The sequence below is a fragment of the Hibiscus syriacus genome, unplaced genomic scaffold, assembly GCF_006381635.1.
Source record: "Hibiscus syriacus cultivar Baekdansim isolate YM2019G1 unplaced genomic scaffold, ASM638163v2 tig00110482_pilon, whole genome shotgun sequence".
Classification (NCBI taxonomy): Eukaryota; Viridiplantae; Streptophyta; class Magnoliopsida; order Malvales; family Malvaceae; genus Hibiscus; species Hibiscus syriacus.
The window spans coordinates 875328-894721 of record NW_024062758.1 but is presented as its reverse complement, the minus strand read 5'-3'; the positions used below and the strand labels follow the sequence as shown (position 1 = coordinate 894721).

The following is a 19394-nucleotide window of genomic DNA, read 5'->3' as shown; positions in this document are numbered from 1 at the left end:
CAACAACCGCTCTGCATTGACTACCCTGCTTTGGAGGTAGCTTTTGAATTAAAATCTGGTTTGATTCATTTGTTGCCTACTTTTCATGGACTTGAGAATGAAGATCCTCACAAGCATTTGAAGGAATTTCATGTGGTATGTTCAAGTATGAGATCGCAAGGAGTGACTGAAGAGCAGATAAAACTGCGCGCTTTTCCGTTCTCGCTAACAGATAGAGCTAAAGATTGGCTCTTCTATTTACCCCCTGGTTTTGTAACTACTTGGGCCGAGATGGTGAGGATGTTTCTTGATAAATTTTTCCCTACTTCAAGAGCCGCTGGCATTCGAAGGGAGATATGTGGAATAAAACAAAAAGATACTGAGACCTTCATGAGTATTGGGAACGATTCAAACGACTATGTGCCAGCTGCCCTCAATATGGGATTTCTGAGCAACTTCTCATCCAATATTTCTATGAAGGATTACTACCCATGGAGAGGAAGATGATGGACGCAGCTAGTGGAGGCTCTATAGTGAATAAGACTCCTCACGATGCTAGGGAATTGATCTCCATCATGGCTGCCAATTCATAACAATTTGGCTTTAGGCAAGACACATCTTCAAGAAGGGTGAATGAAGTAGGTTCGTCCTCCATTAAACATCAACTATCACATCTCACCTCCCTTGTTCAACAACTAGTTGTAGAAAAAACTTAACAAGTGAAAGCCTGTGGGATATGTGCTACGATAGGTCACCCAACTGACATGTGCCCTACACTTCAACATGATTCTCATGAGTACGCCAATGCAGTTGGAAGGTTTCCAGATCCACCACAAAGGAAGTATGATCCTTACTCAAATACCTATAATCCAGGATGGAGGGATCATCCTAACCTTAACTATGGACCAAGACCATCACAATTCCAGCATTTTCCACATGAGCAGTCTTCTTCAAAGCCAGGTATGTCCCTAGAATAAATTGTCAAATCACTTGCAACTAATACACAACAATTTCAGCAAGAGACAAGAACAAGCATACAAAATTTGGAGAATCAAATGAGTCAATTGGCATCTTCCGTGAGTCGGTTAGAATCCCAAGGTAAGTTACCTTCATAAACCATTGTTAATCCAAAGTAAAATGTTAGTGCAATCATATTGAGAAGTGGAAAGGAGTTGAAGGAACCTAGTTCATTAGCACATGGGAGAGCCTTAGAGGAAAAAACTGAAAAGGAAGTTGTTGCTCCTCAAACTCATAAAGACCAACCTAAAGGACTCAAAAGTGGAAAACCAAAGAAATTTGTCATAGAACCTCATTTTCCCTCTAGATTCGCTAAATCCAAGAAAGAAGCAGAAGAGAAAGAAATTCTTGAGATGTTTCGCAAGATCGAGATAAAATATTCCTTTACTTGATGTAATTAAACAAGTACCTCGATATGCTAAAGTTCTTAAAGAATTGTGCACCAACAAGAGAAATCTCAAGGGTAATGAAAAGGTAAGTATGGGGGAGAATGTTTCAGCTGTCCTCCAGAAAAAACTACCCCCCAAGTACAAAGATCCAGGTATGTTTACTATCTCTTGTAAACTCGGTAATGTTAGGATTGAGAGAGAAATGTTAGATCTAGGAGCTTCAGTAAATATCATGCCTCTTTCTATTTACTCATCTCTGAATGTTGGTCATTTGAAAGAAACATGAGTGATTCTTCAACTTACTGATAGATGTAATGTATATCCTGAGGGAGTTTTAGAGGATGTTTTGGTGCAAGTTAATGAATTGGTTTTTCCTGCAGATTTTTATGTGCTTGATATACAAGAAGATGATTATTCTAAGTCAACATCAATTTTGTTAGGAAGACCATTTTTGAAAACAGCTAGGACAAAAATTGATGTAGATGATGGTACACTTACCATGGAATTTGATGGTGAAGTTATTAAATTCAATATTTATGATGCCATGAGATGTCCTAGTGATGTGTCCTCTGTTTTTTTCATGGATCTTATTGACCCTTTAGCATAGGGAACTTTTAATAAAAATGAAGATGACAAGTTGAAAGATACACTCAACATGAATTTCACTTCTGAAGGATTGCAGGGAATCATGAAAAAGTATGTGTTGGATCTTGATTTGCAAGATACAATCCAAGAACTAGAATCACTCAAACCCAAGAGGTATGATGTATCTTATATTGAGTCACCTCTTTCTTACACCAAGCTTCTTCCTTCTCTTGTGCAAGCACCAAAATTGGAAATGAAGCATTTGCCAAATCATCTGAAACATGTATATTTAGGAGAAGCGGAAACTATTCCGGTGATCATTCCCAACAAACTCTCTCGCTTAGAAGAAGAAAAGTTGATTCGAATGCTTAGAGAGTACAAGGAAGCTATTGGGTGGAGAGAAAAAAAATTTTATTGTTGAAACACAAAGTTTGGATACAAGTCAAACGTTTAAGGTCAACGATCATCGTTTGAAACCTTTTTATGAACATACTGCTGGTCAAACCATTTTGGAATACCCAAATTAGGATGATTAAGAAGCTATAACGTCTAGCCAAAGACGTTAAAGAAAGGCACTATTGGGAGGCAACCCAATTTTTCTTTTTCTTTTTTTTCAATTTTTATTTTCGTTCTTTTTATTTTTATATTATTTTAATTTTTTCCTTGATTTTTCAGAGTACAATTAATCTTGTTCTCCTCTTTAGGTCAGAAGATGAATTTTTGTAACCTGTGGGCAGGCCTTACAATAGCAGAATTATTCTTAAAGTCTCTCACTATTCAGAAGTTCTTTTTGTATAAGACGTGCCCACGTCTAAACTCAACACCACTTCTAGTTCAGGAAACAAGATTCAAAGATTTTTTTAAAATATAAATGTGCCTTATCTTTTCTTTGTTTTCTTTGCTTCATCAGAAGAATGCGCGCCACCAGCCTTCCTACCCGCTCCACCCGACCCACGTCTCCACTCAGTCCGAGAATCAACCTAGCCGACCACATCACCTTCACCCCCAGCTCATGACAAATAGATGCTCAATATTTTCAGGGGAGTTTTCTGCTATTATTCTTTTATGGTTTTTGAGCATTTACTTTTGATACATTGAGGACAATGTATGGATTAAGTGTGAGGGAGAGTATTTCATACATGGTTTTGCTCTGAACATAATGTTGCTTCAATTTTTTTTTATCGAATTAAGTTGAAGCATAATAGGGGATTAGCTTGAGTAGTTGAATTCTTATTTGCTACACACTGGTTGATTACTCTTGATGACTGATTGAATGAAAAATGTGTGGGAGTTAATATATGTTTAACATTTTTGTGAGTTTTTGGGCCAATGAGCACTCACTTTCAGCATGCTCCATTTCTTGATTGAGTGATTGCCATACATAGTTACTTTTTCTAAAACTTGCTTTGCTATACATGTCGAAGACCACATTTTAGAATTGTATGCATCAAGAACGATAAGGGCATATAGGTAAAACCACTTTTAGCTTTCGTAAAGAGCCTACCCTAATTATCATTCTTAGAAAGCCAATTTTGAGCCTGAGCCTTTTTGTTTGAAATTAACCATGGAACAAGCAAACATCAAATCTTTTTTGTTAATTTCCCCTCTTTTAAACCTTGAATTAAAGGATTGTATGAGCTTCTTCACATGAGAATTTAAATTATCTTAAGAAGATAGGAAGATGTTGGAATATAGTGATTCGAGTTACAATCTCTTTCATTGAAAAAAAAAGAAAAAAAAGAAAAAAAGAGAAGCAAAAATTGAACAAAGGAAATAAAGAATGAGAGATTGTGTAATGAAAAAAAAAGTTATATGGCTTGAAGAGACATTTGAAGATTGAGTTCCATGTGGATAAGATTGTATGACTCATTCAATAAAACAGCTCAAATTTCCTCTCTTACCAAACCTCACCTAAGCCCCATTACACCCTGTTTAAGACCCTTAGGTTTTTATCCATTCAATTCATTGACTAGTGGCGGGGATGTGATAGGTTAGCAAGCCTATGGTAAAAATTTTCTATGTTTTAGCTTGAGAGTTTGTTGACACCCTTAAACACTTTGAGCGTATTGAGTGAATCCAATGTGAGGGTATTAGATCCCATTGCATTTTGATTTCGAAAAGATTGATGGAGTGATTATTCATGTGTGTTGGTTTATGAGAATTTCTTCTACAAATTGCTCGTTCCTTACTTATGTCTAGATTTGAGTCTTTAAGGCATGACAATTTTAATTGTGGAAGGATGAACAAAGGAAGAAGAAGGATTGATGTTGAGAAGAGTTATGAATTTGAACTATTGTATGCTTGAGGACAAGCATTGGTTTAAGTGTGGGGGAATTTGATAAGATGCATATTAGACATATATTCTATGATATTTTCCTCATATTTGAATAACTAAAATTGATTAAATTATGGATTTTGATTATATTTCGTATTTTATGGATTAGGTTGAAGATTTGGATAAAACAAGTTCAAAATCTTATGATTAGCATGATCTTCACAAAATCCCCGAATTAAGGAGGAAAAATCAGAATTCAAGAAGCTATCAAGACCAGAAGAGGTTTTCGCGTAAGGCGTGGGCACATCTTATTCATCCTGAACAACCGCAGAAGAAGTCTTCAATTAAGGCGTGGGCGCGCCTTATCAGTCCGTACAATCCTAAATTAGGGTTACGAATTTACAAGGGAAAAAGAGTTTAATGACGGTTGTAAGACTCTTTTGAATTATTTTTATCTTTATAAAAAGATGAGGGTATTTAAAACTCCTATTTTTGTGGGATTTTCTTTAAGGGAAACTTCTTTATCTAGAATAGGAAAATCCTTATAAAAGGGGAGCTAGGGCCATTAGTTTTACATCAAGTTTTACATTAAGTTTTCTTTATTTTCTTTTGGTTTTCTTTTAATTATGAGTAGCTAAATACTTTTGTTCCAACTGGAGGATAATTGAAGCTTTGATTCTTCAAGGATTGTGAGATCTAAATAATTTTCATTGCTCTTTTACTTCTTTGCTATTTATATATCTTCTGTTTTTATTAAGAATTATTGTCTTGATTGATTGTGCAAAGGATCCGTTGTTCAATTATCAAGTTGATAAATTGCCATTTAGAACTTTAATTCCGTAATTGTTTAAACGTTCTAATATTAGTGGTAAAGTAACATGGTTGATTATGATTATGTTATGAAGGTATATAACCTAGTCTAAATGAATCGAGCTTGTGCATTCGTTGGCTAGAATTGGTGTTCCCTCTAGTGATTAATGTTGTTGGTGGATTAAAATCTTAAGAGCTTGTTTAGGGTTGTTCATTAACTAGGGAAATAATCAAAGAGCTTCTCTTGATTATCGAGAAACTAAGGAGAGACAAGTTGTTAGAGCTTCTCAATAACCATAACCAATTTAGTGAAAAGTAGAATCATTGCATCTATGATCAATTCTCTGAACTAATTCTGAAATTATATCTTTAGTTGGATATTTGCTTAATATTAATTTCTCAATTTTTAGTTGATTAGATCTGTTTTTTATTTTTATTTTTCTCAATTTTAAAACCCCTTTTCTTTGCTTTAATTTTCAATAAAATAAATCTACCCAATCCTTGTGGATTCGACCTTGCTTATCGCTACTACAATTTTCTATTTCCAAAAGCAAGTATTATTATTTGTTGGATTCGACACCCACCATCATTAATAAATCATATTTTCACCAATAACACAATAATTTCATTATATACGTGACGAAAAGAAAATGCCACATTATTAGTAACGTAGTATATCGTCACCTAATAGTAGCATGAATGACATTTATATATAACGTCACTATATAATTAATATTCAATGACAAATAATTATGTCACTAAATTATGTATAATTTCGTTATTTATAATTTATATCGTTACAAATAATGCATTAAAATTAACTTATATATGATGAAAGAGATATTGTCACATTTTTAGTGACATAATATATAATTACCTAATAATATTTTAAATGATGATTATGCATAACGTCACCATATATAAGGTCATAGTGGCAAAACTAAAATTATCACATTTTTAATGACAATATATATTAAAATATTATTTATACAAATCTAAATTAAAAAAATAGTTCACTTATTGCAAAATAATAAGATTTAAACAAATATTTCACTAAAAACATAATAATTTCATTTCTATAAATATAAAAATATTTAAATGTTTACATAAAATAAAATTAATATGATAATAATATGACTTGTGGAATATTTCGTGGTAGAAATCTCAATCCAAACCTTGAGTCGATTGCGATTATGTTGATTTTGAGTTCGTGTTATAATTTAAAGCTACAAATTAAAATAATCATCATTAGTTACTACAATTAATATTATATAATAATTTTTATTTGATTAACCATATTGTTTAACTAAAAATTGAAGCAATGGCACTTGAATTCCAACAGCTAACAAAGCAGATCTCATAGTTTCCATTTGAGTTTGAATCAATTCAAAATTTGACTTATAGTTATTAAGTTCATCTTCTTTATTCTTCAAACTCTTTTTTAACTCGATTGTATCTGCACTTGAATTTAATTTTTTAGGCTTTGGCCCATATCCAAGCCCCGAAATGTATCATGGTCTAGTACCAAGTACCTCATCCATTATATCATCAATATTCTTAGGTTCTGCTCCTAAAAAAATTACAATTCTTTGTCATTCATAAATAAAATAATTCTTAGATGAAAATTACAATTTAATACTTAACTTTGTGAGGTCTTACATATTTTGTTTGTGCCTCAGATGTTGTCCATCCTTTGTCATTTGAATAATGAGTTGCCTTGAAGAAATCCATCCTATTTGGTTCTTCATCATCCTTGCGCTATATGATTTCAAAAATAAAAATTAGACTTTAAAATAAAAAATAAACTTTATAATAAATATCAAAAGTGTCCAACTTACCATAGGATTTTTCTTAAACAATAATAGCATTAATGTTGCCAAGGTATTTACAGAGATGAAAGTGAAAATGAACAATATACATTCCAATTCCCAATATCAATGGAGTTACTAATATTAATATGGTTTGTGGAATATTTGTTTCTATCTTATGTAAACGCACAACACATGACTCGCCTCTAAAAATGCTCAAACTACATATCTTTATTTGACCTAGGAAATTTATTTACATCGAGATAAAACGTAGAGGAACTTGATTGGAAAATTCCTCAACAGTTTTTTGAACAAAAGAACACTCCTCTTCCTTTTCTAATGCTTTTCCTGAATTTCTACATCTATCTTCATGTACTGTTCACAACCAAATATGCACATGCAATCAATCCAAGACTGCCATCCTTTCTTCTCTTAATTCACTCCTAAATCTCATCTCTTTTATATACTATTCACAAGCGTTATACTTAAAGTCACATTCGCAAGTTGAAGCTCGGAGAGCCTTACCCATTCTCAGGTAGTTGCCATGGAGGACTGAGAACTGGCCCAGGAGTAGCTTGAATTCTGACTTTGGAACCATTGCTTGGTTCAACTTCAGACTCCTGACCAGGTTCTAGATATGTGACCTGAAAGATTCTAATGCAACAGTGAACGGAAGTAAAGCCATATGCATGGATACATCGAACGGTAGATGATTCGGTTGAAAATTAGTTTAAAACCAGATGCTCTACAACTAAATATATTAATAAAATGACAAGTTGTCCTGAATTGATTACATTTAACACTATCATCAATTTATGATGGTATATTCAATGAACCAAACCACAAAAATGCAGTGGAGCGTGAACCATAAACAGTAACAGATGCCTAGTAGAACCCCTGAAAACTAAATTAACGATTTAACTCACATTTCTGAAAAGAGGATCCAGCAAAGGCTTGTCATTTGGAGTTGAGACGACTCTAAGATTTGGGGACATTTCCGAGAGCGGTTTTATGGTCCTTAAATGGAAGTCATCATCAAGGTTTTGTGTAATCAGTAAGCAATCAACTTGAGGAAGATCAGAAAGCTGCACAAAGGAAGTTACACCGCAATTACAACAAACACACTTATTAAACAACAAAGCAAATTATACATATATAACATGGGTACAAAAAGAAACCTTGAAATTCCTAATAAATTTCTTGGCAGCATCATATAGCAATGGAATGCCGAAGTCCAAGTTACCAACCAGAATTGGATCAACCAAAAGTTTAACCCCACTTACATCCCACAGCCAACTATTCCCCTAAAAACCAAAAACTAAACCATGTCAACAACAAAAAAGAGGGTGAAAATTAACTGATAAATCAAAAAGAAAAAGAAACCCACCTCTAGGTAAGTGAGGTTGAATACATCAGTCCCAGAAGAGTTGGACCCAACAACACTCTCTTTAGAAACAACAGCAGAAACCCCCTTATCCCACCTGTGAAACCAACCCAAAACGAAAACATATACATATAAAGACTAAAACATACAGAAAGAATCGTAGGTTTTGGTTTAAAAGTTAATGAATACTTGCAGGTTGAGAGCTTTAATCTATCTGAACGGAAGTTGAATGGGTTCGAGGAATTAAGGATAGACGAGCGGGTAAGAGAGCGGATACGGGTCTGGGGCCTCTGTTTCTCAATGGTTTGCAACACAGAGGAGCGGAATTGCAATGGACCGCCATTCGTCCTTCCTTGATGAGTAAATTTAATGTTTTAGGGTTTCCAAAGACCTTTGTAAATTGTAAAAGTCGTGGAGCGATTGAAAGAGTAGGACTGGGGAACGCAGAATATAAATAAGTAAGACTTTGTTCTCGGAATTGTAGTGACGAATTTAAATGAGTAAATTTAACGATTTATTATTTTATGTTTTAATTTAAAAAAAAATTTGAATGTGAGATAATTTAATATAAAAATAATGTCAATAAAATAAAAAAACATAAAAAATTTATAAATTGTATAATTTAATAAAGTTGTTAGGTTATCTTACTTTTTAACATTAACTGACATAATTTCATGATGTCTTTTAAAATCGTCATATAAAAAATAGAGATAAAAACAAGTGACTAATAATTGATTTCGTCGTGCTAAAACTATTTTTTGTGACAATAATAAAATATCACTTTTAGTGTCTTATAAAATATGACAAATTAAATTGGCACGAATAAAATTTATTACTGGCAAATGTGTAACACCGCTATTTCAAATTCAATCGTCATTATAATAAATCGTCACTAATACCTGTTTTTCATTGGAGACGATTTTACAACGTCATTATTTTATCTAAATGTCATTAAAAGGTTTCCCACCAAATAATTTAGTAGGAAGATTTTGACGCCAAATATATAGTGACAAAAATTAATGACCATTTTTAAAATTATCATAAAAGATATACCATTAATCAATAAAATATGACGAAAATAAAAAAAGTCACATTATAGCATATTTTGTGACGATATAAGTAACGTCATATAAAAATTTTGTCATAAATTGAAAATTTTGTTGTAGTGTCTACAAGGTCAATAATCATTGACATTACATGTATGATTATGAAAGAATCTCTCTGTTGCTCTTCGATTCGGGAATCGCTATTAAAGCCACCGAAGAGTAAAACCTGACGGTTAGAGGAGAAAAAACGACCAAAACACCTCATCAGAACTCGGCCAATGATGGTTTCAAGATCTCAGGGTGAAGATAAATGTGTTATCATGATAGGACGTACCAGAGAATAGAAGCAAGCGATTACGGCATATACGACGAAGACGAAGAAGGTCTTGTAGTTGGCATGGCCAACACAATTATTAATCCAAACACAATGGTGATCCTTAAAACCGAGAAGAGCAGTTTAGCACATACATTATCAGGGATATTCAAGACATGCATGAATAAATAGCATAGATTGCACATACCATCTCAGAATGCACCTCTTGCAGATACGGCAGTGATGTGCACGAGGAGGCTTAAAATGACAACACTTTTGGCAATATCTCAAGTCCCCTCCCTACAGAAAACATAAGTCTATTAACCTCTCAAATGTTCAAACAAACCATCCCTGGACACTTGCATGCAATAATCACCAAAAATGAAACAACCCCAACATTTTTCTGATCATTTCCAGCAAATCCAAATGGCAAACATTAATCATTTCGTTAAAAACATAAAAAAGAAATACAGACACAAAATCAGAAAGGAAAAATAAGGAACCTGAAAAGACATAGGAAAAACATGGAATTTGCTGAACGTACCTTGCGTTTGATCTCATGGATAGAAACTTTGGAATATTCGATGTCAGGCATGTAAGTAGAAGGCACCCGACCCGGATCAGCCAAGATGGTAACGGCGTAATTAAACACACACATGAGGGCAACAGCGGTATAAACGAGGGCGTTAATCATACCAGGGGAGGTCATTAGACCGAACCAGCGGTCAATGAAAACGAAGAACGTACAAAAGTAAACAGAAGCGATGATGGAAACGACTACAGCTACGTGGAAGGAAAATCTGGACCCTTCCCTCATGGTTTAGATGCTTACAATATAATGTTCGGGCAAGTGGGGGATGCGCCGGCGTGAAAGACGTCGGCGTTTACGCTGCTGCTGATAGCTGATCTTTTTTTTTTTTGAAAAAAATATGATGTTTTGCGGAAAAGTTGAAGCTATTAATTTGGAGGATTGTCTCTGTTGGGAAACAATTGTTGTATTATGATTTTGGTTTAATATATCAATTGCCCTTAAACTTTATAGTCTCTTTCTCAAATTAGTACTTCATTTACCACTTTAAGGCCTAAACTTGAGAATTATTCTCAATATGGTACCTATGGCTGATGGCATTTATTTTCTTGACCATTTCGATACCTGAATTTAACCATTATTCTCAAAATATTACGCAATTTTTTAAAATCATTTTAATATAAAATTGCTCTTAATTTATTATATATTGCCTTTCAAAAGTATATGTATAGGTATCACCTTGGAAACAATTATCAAGGCTAAATGTCAAAGTAGTCCAAACAAATTACCAAATTCAGAGTTCAATTAGTATATTAACTCTATAATTTTATATATCTAAAATTGTAGATGGTGCCGTGCCCTTTTTCTTTCCCCGATGCCCCTTTTGGTCTTATTATTTTCAGATTGAGCTTACTAATCAAATTGATAAAAAAAATCCACTAAATTGAATTGATATGATAAAATTAAGGGTAAACTATACAAATGGTCACTAATGTTTGATTAATTTTTTGTTTTTTCCATTGAAGTACTTAATTTTTATTTCCTCCTCCTCAACAGACTCCAAATACTAGAGCAGCCCTTTCTTCACCTCCACTGATCATGGTTGTTGTCCACCATCAACCTCTATTTTTGGGTAAATCTTCTTTCACTCCCCTGCATTCATGTTGTCTTATTATCTCATCTAAACTTACTAATAAATCTTATACATTTAAAGTTTAAAAGGGTTCCCTTTTTCCCTTCATTTCTTGGGTTCATTATGAAGTAGAAAATTTCTTTCCACCAGGTACTCATAGTTATTTTCCATTCTAATTTCCTCTAAAAATCTCCCGAGAAAAAAAATCTAGAAAAAGAATAAAAACATAAAAGAGTTTAATTTAAAAGTTGTTGGAATTGTCCCTAACGAGCTTAGTCAGGAAATGGAGAAAAAAAATACAATTTTAGGTTAATTACTGAATAGACACATAATACTACTATGAAAGTGTAAACAAATTTTTAAAGTTTAAAATCTCCACCTACTATAGCCCCATGTCTTTAGAACTTATTAACCATGAATTGCTCTCCTCGTGCCACTGAATTGAATGTATTGAATGTTGTTCTTCCAATGATTTACAAAGTATCCAAATGAAACCTAAATCTCATTCTCTCTCTCTCTCTCTCTCTCTTTTGGCTTAATTGAGATTGCAATTTGAACAAAAGATAACCAGAAAAGATTGCATATTTTAAGATTAAAATGCAAAAAACATGCTATATGTTACCACTAGATATGGATCAAGAACACTCTGGAACTTCATTTGATGAAACATGCAACTTGAACAAAGGATAACTAGAAAAGATAGTAGATTTTAAGTTTCAAATGCAAACATGCTAAATGTTACAACTAGATATGGATCATGAACACTCTAGAGCTTCATTTTAAGAAGAGTCAAACGGTCGGTCTAACATGTTGAGTCGGCTGATTTAACGTGGCACATTAATATTCCATTACTGCAATAACGACTATTAACAATGAGTAACTGATTTGTAACTAATTAAAACAGTCGGTCAAACGTGTTAAGTTAACTGGTTTAACCTGGCATATTAACATTTCATTACTTCAATAACGATTGTTAACACCAGTTGTTGCGTGCGGATTGGCTTCCACTCAAGTAAAACCGAAAAGAAGCAATGTCAACAACTCGATAATTTGTATTAAGGGTTGCAAATAAACAAGAAAATCCCTGAACCACTAAACGATCATTCTAACCAACCACAAAAACTTCTTCTTCCACTTCTTCCTCGTTGATGCACATATCAACTCATGAAAGCCTCTTTCTCTTTCAACAAAATCTAAGCTCGAGTAGTTCTTCATTCCTTCACCAAAGTGTCGGTATTTACGTTGAGTAAAACCATACAATCTACACACATTCCCTTCCTTCTTGAAAATTGCCACATTATAATATCAGATAAAAAGAAAACAGGTTAGCCTAAAAATGAACAAAGAATCCATTGTCCAACCATTCAATCCTCGAAATTCCAATTGCTCTCTCTCCTAGATGACCTACCAAACACTGAAGTTGTTCTGCTTCTCCTCGTAAACCCAGAATCTGAACCTGAACGAGATGAGGAGCTCCTAAACCTCCCAAAAAATGAAAGAAAACCCCGAAAAACTCGCCCCAATCCTCCACTTTCTTGTGATCTTCTCCCACTTGGCGCCCATGAAATCCTTCTAGGTGCACCTGCTGCATTATTAAACCCACCATCCATCTCAGTGTAAACTACTGGAAACTCACTCTCCGCAGCTCTTCTCCCACCGGGAAACTTCCCCACAGCAAACCCACCACCAAGTAACCTCCATATTGTCAGTCCATCGGCTGCTTCATTTTCACTTAAATTGTTCCCATTACTTTCCCTTGGCAACTCAAGGCGGCAAACTGGACAAGAGTTCCGAATCGAAAGCCAGGGTAAAATACAATCCGAATGGTAAATGTGTTTACAAGGCATTTCCCGAGCTTCACAATCTAGTTCGAACTGTTCTTTACAAACTGCACATTGAGATTCCGTGCTTACAAGACCGCCACTGATCTTAACCACCGGCATTGATTCAATCGCCGCTTTGGAAGCAGGCGGTTGCTCAAAACGGCCAACTCCGTTTACTTCTAACTGAGATAACTGATCAAGAAGCCGATCAAAACCCGAACCCATTATAAAGTCAGACATGCTAGGAGGTAAGGGACTAAGACCCGACCCTGATCCATCATCATAATAAAGCTAAAAATTGTTATTTCCTCTTTCAGTAACTACGCTGTCGTATTCGGAGGTAGGCCCACGGAGAACGACGACGGGATTGAAATGGGATCGATCGCCAGCGTTCCTTCGAGCTCGGCGGAAACGAGGTGTAGCAGTAGGACTGGGGCTGAGACCTGGGCTGGGCGTCTCAGAGTACATAGCGGAGGCGGGGAAATGGTGGTGAATTGGAGAACGGGAGGGCGTTTCGAATTCTTCGATGAATCTGCTGCCGCAGTCGGGGCAAAGGATCGAATCTTGGGGGAATTGGACCCGGATCTGGATGAACCGGTACATCTGTAGCACCAATAGGGTGATCTAATTGATTCCATCGAAGGATAAACGCCTAAAATACCTGAAGAAATCAAAACTTGGAGAAATCGAAACAATTTTAAACCCTAGGATTTGAGTCTGAGCTTAGAAAGGAAAAGAAAAAGGGGGAAATGTGAGAGAAATGATAAAATGAAATGGGAGGGAGGCGCGCGTGGAGTTTAATTAAGCGTGGATTATGCGCTTTAAATACTTTTGGAAACGGATTAATTAACAGAATATAATTTACTTAATGGGTTATTAACGGCGTCAGAGAAGCGGCACTGGAAGTCGTTGAAAACATCCCCGCACTGTTACTCATTGGCTTATTACAATTACCCTTTCCTTTTTTTATGCAGTCACTTGACTTTGTTTTGATTAATTATTTATTATTATTATTTTAAATTATACTTAATATTATATTATATTTTTCTTTACTATTAAAAAATAATTAAAAAAATAATGAAAATATTGGTAACTTTTTTTAAAATATATTAATGTCATTCACATGCCATAACGTATCCTAAAAATATGTCAGTGAGCGATCATGCCATTGGCATAGAAGTCTGAAGAAAATAACCTAAGAAATGTGGTCCCCAAAATCTCATCGTCAAAGTATTGAATGGTCCAAAAGCCTCAAGGGGAAGTTTGAATTGTTCAAATATTATGGAATATGTGGTATAAAAAACCCTTCTTTTTTCAAAGAAAAGCCAACTGATTTATAATTCCATTGAATACAATAATGCGCACACGAGAAACCACATTAGATTTGGTGAAAACAAGAAGGAGACAAGGAAACAATCTAATAGATTTCAAACTCTAATACCATATGACGATGGCGAGACAGAAACAGAATGGTCCGGTAACTCGGATTCCCCATCAAGATATTTCACTACTTGCCTCATGCTAGGCCGTGCAACAGGCACGTCATTTGAGCAAATTAGGCCTAATTTAAGCACCATCAACATTTCATCTTCACCGTATTGGCCATTGAGCCTAGTGTCAACCACATCAAAGACGCTGCCTTCTCTGTACTTCTCCCGTACCCAATCAACCAACCCTGATTCTAAAGGTGATGCCTTAGGCTCAATCGGCCTACGTCCACACACAACCTCGAGTAAGAGTGCACCATAGGCATATACGTCCGAGCTTGTTGTCGCCTTTCCCATCCGGGATACCTCCGGTGCTAAATACCCCAACGTGCCGGCGACCCGAGTTGTTTTAGGATTCGAACCGTGTTCGTACAACCTTGCTAGGCCAAAATCTCCTAATATTCCGTTCAATTCATCGTCTAGTAGAACATTACTGGCCTTAACATCTCTATGGATCACACTTTGTTCATATCCTTCATGCAAGTAGAGAAGTCCATAAGCGACTCCCTTTATAACCCTGAATCTATGCTCCCAATTCAGGGTCGTTTTAGGCTCGTCAAACAAAAACTTATCTAAGCTGCCATTAGCCATTAAGTCATAAACAAGAAGGAGATCACCTCTTCTCCTACACCAACCCAATAATTGAACCAAGTTCCGATGACGGAGTCGTCCGATGCTAGCGATTTCCGATAGGAATTCACGTAAACCCTGCTTCGACTCATGAGAAACTCGTTTGACAGCCACTTGAGTCATTGTCCTTGAATCTCGAAGATTCCCTTTGTAAACACTGCCGAAACCACCGTGGCCGAGTAAGTTTTGGGCACTGAAGCCTTTGGTTGCTAGCTTGAGTTCTTGGTAAGAGTACCGTTTTGGTCCAACCTCCAGCTCCCAATCTTCGATAACATCTTCGTTCTTGATTTTGATAACGAAATAAATGGCAGCGGATACGGCTAATATAACTAGAATGGCTGATGAAACCGAGACAACCACAATTAAAGTTGTATGCTTCTTTGGCGGTTCAGGAAGTGAAGGTAAAGAAGATAGATCAAGACCCTGAGCTTCTCCGTTGATTTTAAAGCTCCAACCTAAGATATAATGCGAGCTAGCAAGCAACCCGGTCGAAGCCGAGAAACCAACGTACATAAACTCGTGAAAATACGGTGAAAGATCTACATGAAACGACAAGATGGGGAATCTCGGTCTTGTTGAATTTGGTGCGATCGTCACATTGAGCATGTTTTCATCCGAATCATAATCGACCCAAGCTTGGATTGCTTTTCCACTCATGAGAGTAAGATTTTGCTTCGTGGAACCATGCGTGTAGTAACTTGCAGGAACCGAGGCATTCGAGTTCAAGCTGTTGATATCGACGCCGACATGGTTGTCGTTGATGTCTCGGAACTCAAGATCCTGAGCCGTGTCAAACTCGACCGCCACGACATCATGGTTCGAGGGGCTGTCTTCGACTTCGGTCGCGTTTTGGATTCCGAGATACTGCCTCGGAAGTGCTTTGAGATCTTTAGAAGTGGCGATTACGAAAGCAAGGCCGTGACCGCCTATCCCCTTATACTCGGGAACTATAGCGAAAGCAAAGGAGGTAGAAAAGGAAAAAGCTTTGCTTTTTGTCCAACTCTTAAGTCTAAATGGGTAGCTGTAAAAAGCGTGACCAAGTGAAGGACCGGTGTCATCGGTTAAGCACAGGATGCCATTTTCTTCAATCTTTGCAGCTCCCGTTAGTGTTAAGTTGTCGGATTTCGTGCCTGAAAACCCGGGAAAGAATAGCTCGGTGGGTTGGGATGTAGAAGCTTGGACTAAGAGGAAGAAGAGTGCAAGGAAGTAAACCATGGTTGGATAATTTTGGTGATAAAAATATGAGCATTTTAGGATGCTTTTTTGTTGGAAAGGTGCCATTAATGACTTTTGTTGAATTAGAAAAAGGTTGGTGGAACTTGAAAGAAATGTAATGATAAAGTTGTCTTGTGGGTTTATAAGCAAAGAAACATGTAACATTGGGACAATTTGAGCAATGGTCACATGGCCAACGTAACGAGTGTGGAAACGGTTCAAAGTTTTTTCCTTTTGCGCATTTAATACATTAAAAAGCATATTACTTTTGCTATAAAATAAAATATTAATTTCTTTAAAAGATTTATGATTAAACATGTAATGTTATAAAATGTATTATTAATAAATTAAAAAAATATTTTAAATAAATATCGTCTTATAGTAATTTAAACTATTAGAAAAATATATAATTTCATAACTATCATAGTTCAATCGATAATATCTAGTCGATTACTATAACAATCATAAATATGTAGTTGAAGTGTTCAACACTTCAACGTACCCTATGAAGATGAGTAACCCACGTTTGCGGGGTGGACCGAGTCAACGAACGGAAGTGATGAGTTCTTAGCACTCTCTGAAAGAAGTCGTTTGGCAATCACAGATTCTTCCATTCCCCACTTGGCTTGTAAACATTGGACGTGAAATCAATTATTGCAATATTCTTTTGAACCTTCTTTTTAACAATTACTACCTTAAAAAAAATATTACGGGCTAATATACGGTTAAAAAATATTATTGGTTTTATTATTAATTTTTTTTAATAAAATTAATAAAAATTACCTAAAACATTATTATTTCTACCGAATTTATTATTATTAGACGCTTTATCGGATTTGTTAACTTATCATGTAAAGCGCTACCTAAAAAATATCAATAAGTTTCCACTAAAATTTTAATAAAAAATTAAAAACATTAAATTCTCTTTAGATGTCTATAAATTAAGATAAAATTATAATAATTTTATTTTCAAAACTGATAAATTTGAGATATTAAATAAATAAATCATAAAATCAAGATTGACATACTACAATATCTTATTCTATTTTAAAAGAGCTTTCAAAAACTTATGATTTTAAACGTATGTACTCTAACTTGGAATTTAACAGTATTCTTTTACTAGGCTTAAAATTGATTTACGTTTAATTGAACTAGAAAAATGTATGCAACTCAGCTTGATTTAAAAAAATAAAATCAAATTAGGATAATAAAATATGAGTCACAAATCTAATTAATTCAAATTAGGATAAAATTGATTTAAAATTTTTATATCTATATAGATACGATAAATTTTCAAGGTAGACACGCAAATTTTCAGGGTAGGCACACTTATATTAAGAGAATTTTTTTTGAATTTAAGAAAAAAATTCAACTCAATAAAATTTCAGGGTGGGTACGTGCCCACCTCACACAAGTGTACATCCGCCACTATTTAGAGGTTATGGGGTTATGTTTTAGGGTTTAGGGTTTATAATTTAGGGTTTTAAGTTAGGGTAAAGTATAGAATGATGCGATTGAGTAACTTCGAATGTTAAATTGAAGTGAAAATATGATAGGTGCTAAAGTGATAAATTGAGTGTACTACAGGGACAAAAATAATCTTTTTAACTGAATATTAATAATAATATAAAAATATAAAAAGTAGTAGAAAATGGGCATGTAATGTCTTATATATTAATAGTATACTATATAAAATAAATAAAAGGAGATAAGAATTAAAAGATGCATCAATACTTATCTATATGAAATTAACACTAAAATAAAAATTTATAAGAATCGAAGTAGAAATCGATCTAAATATTAGAATAAAAAAGATCATCAAGAAATAATTTTGAAATAAAAATTCTATTGATCTCTTTCTTTCTAGTGTTTCTCCTATTCTTTTTTCTTCCTCTCCATTACACATCCATTTATAGGTTTACTTTAATTATAAATAATTAATAAAACAATTAAAAAATCGTAATAAATTTAAAATCTCATAGTAGACTCGTATTCAATATTCTACACGTGATGTCTTCGCTAAAATAATCATATTTTGAGTCATCGATATTCGATTAAGGTGTTTCAAAATGCATTAAAAAATTAATTGAAAGCCGATTCTATTTAAGAGAACATTATACCTTAGAAACATTTGAATCCCGAATTAAAAATTTATTGCAAATCGATGGATGTCACACATACTTCAAAAATCTACTAAAAAAACATTTGAATCTTGAAAAAAAAAGTATTATAGTGAGTCTACTACCTCTTGATATTGATGAAATTTTCTTTGGAGCTACAAATTTAGTCTATGTTTTGGACAATCTTATAGGTAATGGTCCTTTGCACCACATGAAAGCATGCACCAAATGCCTTTCTACATTCATCATGATGGGGTCTCTATAACACTTGTTATGAAAGTTCTTGCCTTAATAAAAATCATTATCTCATTCGAACCAGAAGCTTGAAGAAGTGACAAATATGTGTTGAACCATATTTGTCAAACACAATCTTTAGGAATCGTATTCATTTGCTTTTGAGCGTGGTTGCTCAAAATGTGTTGATTTTTCTATTGACCTAAGATATTATTAGATTTAGATCTCATCAGATGAACACATTAAATAATTTTGAATTTAAGGATTTAATTGAGTGAAAATATTCAATAACTTGATAGATTATTTTTAAATTTTAAGGACTTTTTGAATCTTAAACCAATACTTTTTATGATATATATATATATAAGCCCCCAGGACGTTAAAAGTTCTCATCATTATATTTAATAAACAAAATAAATGAAATTCTCATAATTTACTTTTCATAAAGTTTGTAAAATTATAGTATGAAAATAACAACATAACTATTGAAAACGTAAAAATGGCTTCGGGGTTAAGTGGTTAAGTAAAACTGGGGAGATATAGTCCAACTGCAGAATTATCTCTTATTTACAAGGCAGGCAATTGGCATTACCCCTTGGACATATGCCCCTTTGTGGT

General features: G+C 34.4%; 1 protein-coding gene and 1 pseudogene across 1 annotated transcript; both read right to left on the bottom strand.

Annotated features, from left to right (window-relative positions):
* Positions 1-12349: 12349 nt before the first annotated feature.
* On the bottom strand, positions 12350-13869 carry LOC120128975 (annotated as a pseudogene).
* Positions 13870-14442: 573 nt separating this feature from the next.
* Positions 14443-16533, bottom strand: LOC120129027 (L-type lectin-domain containing receptor kinase S.4-like). Its single transcript, XM_039146626.1, has one exon. The coding sequence runs from the start codon at positions 16486-16488 to the stop codon at positions 14518-14520; it is 1971 nt and encodes a 656-aa protein (XP_039002557.1). The 5' UTR covers positions 16489-16533; the 3' UTR covers positions 14443-14517.
* Between the last annotated feature and the right edge of the window lie 2861 nt (positions 16534-19394).

Bases quoted from the DNA above. Each gene is read 5' to 3' on its own strand.
- LOC120129027 (XM_039146626.1), bottom strand. From the start codon at position 16,488: ATGGCACCTTTCCAACAAAAAAGCATCCTAAAATGCTCATATTTTTAT.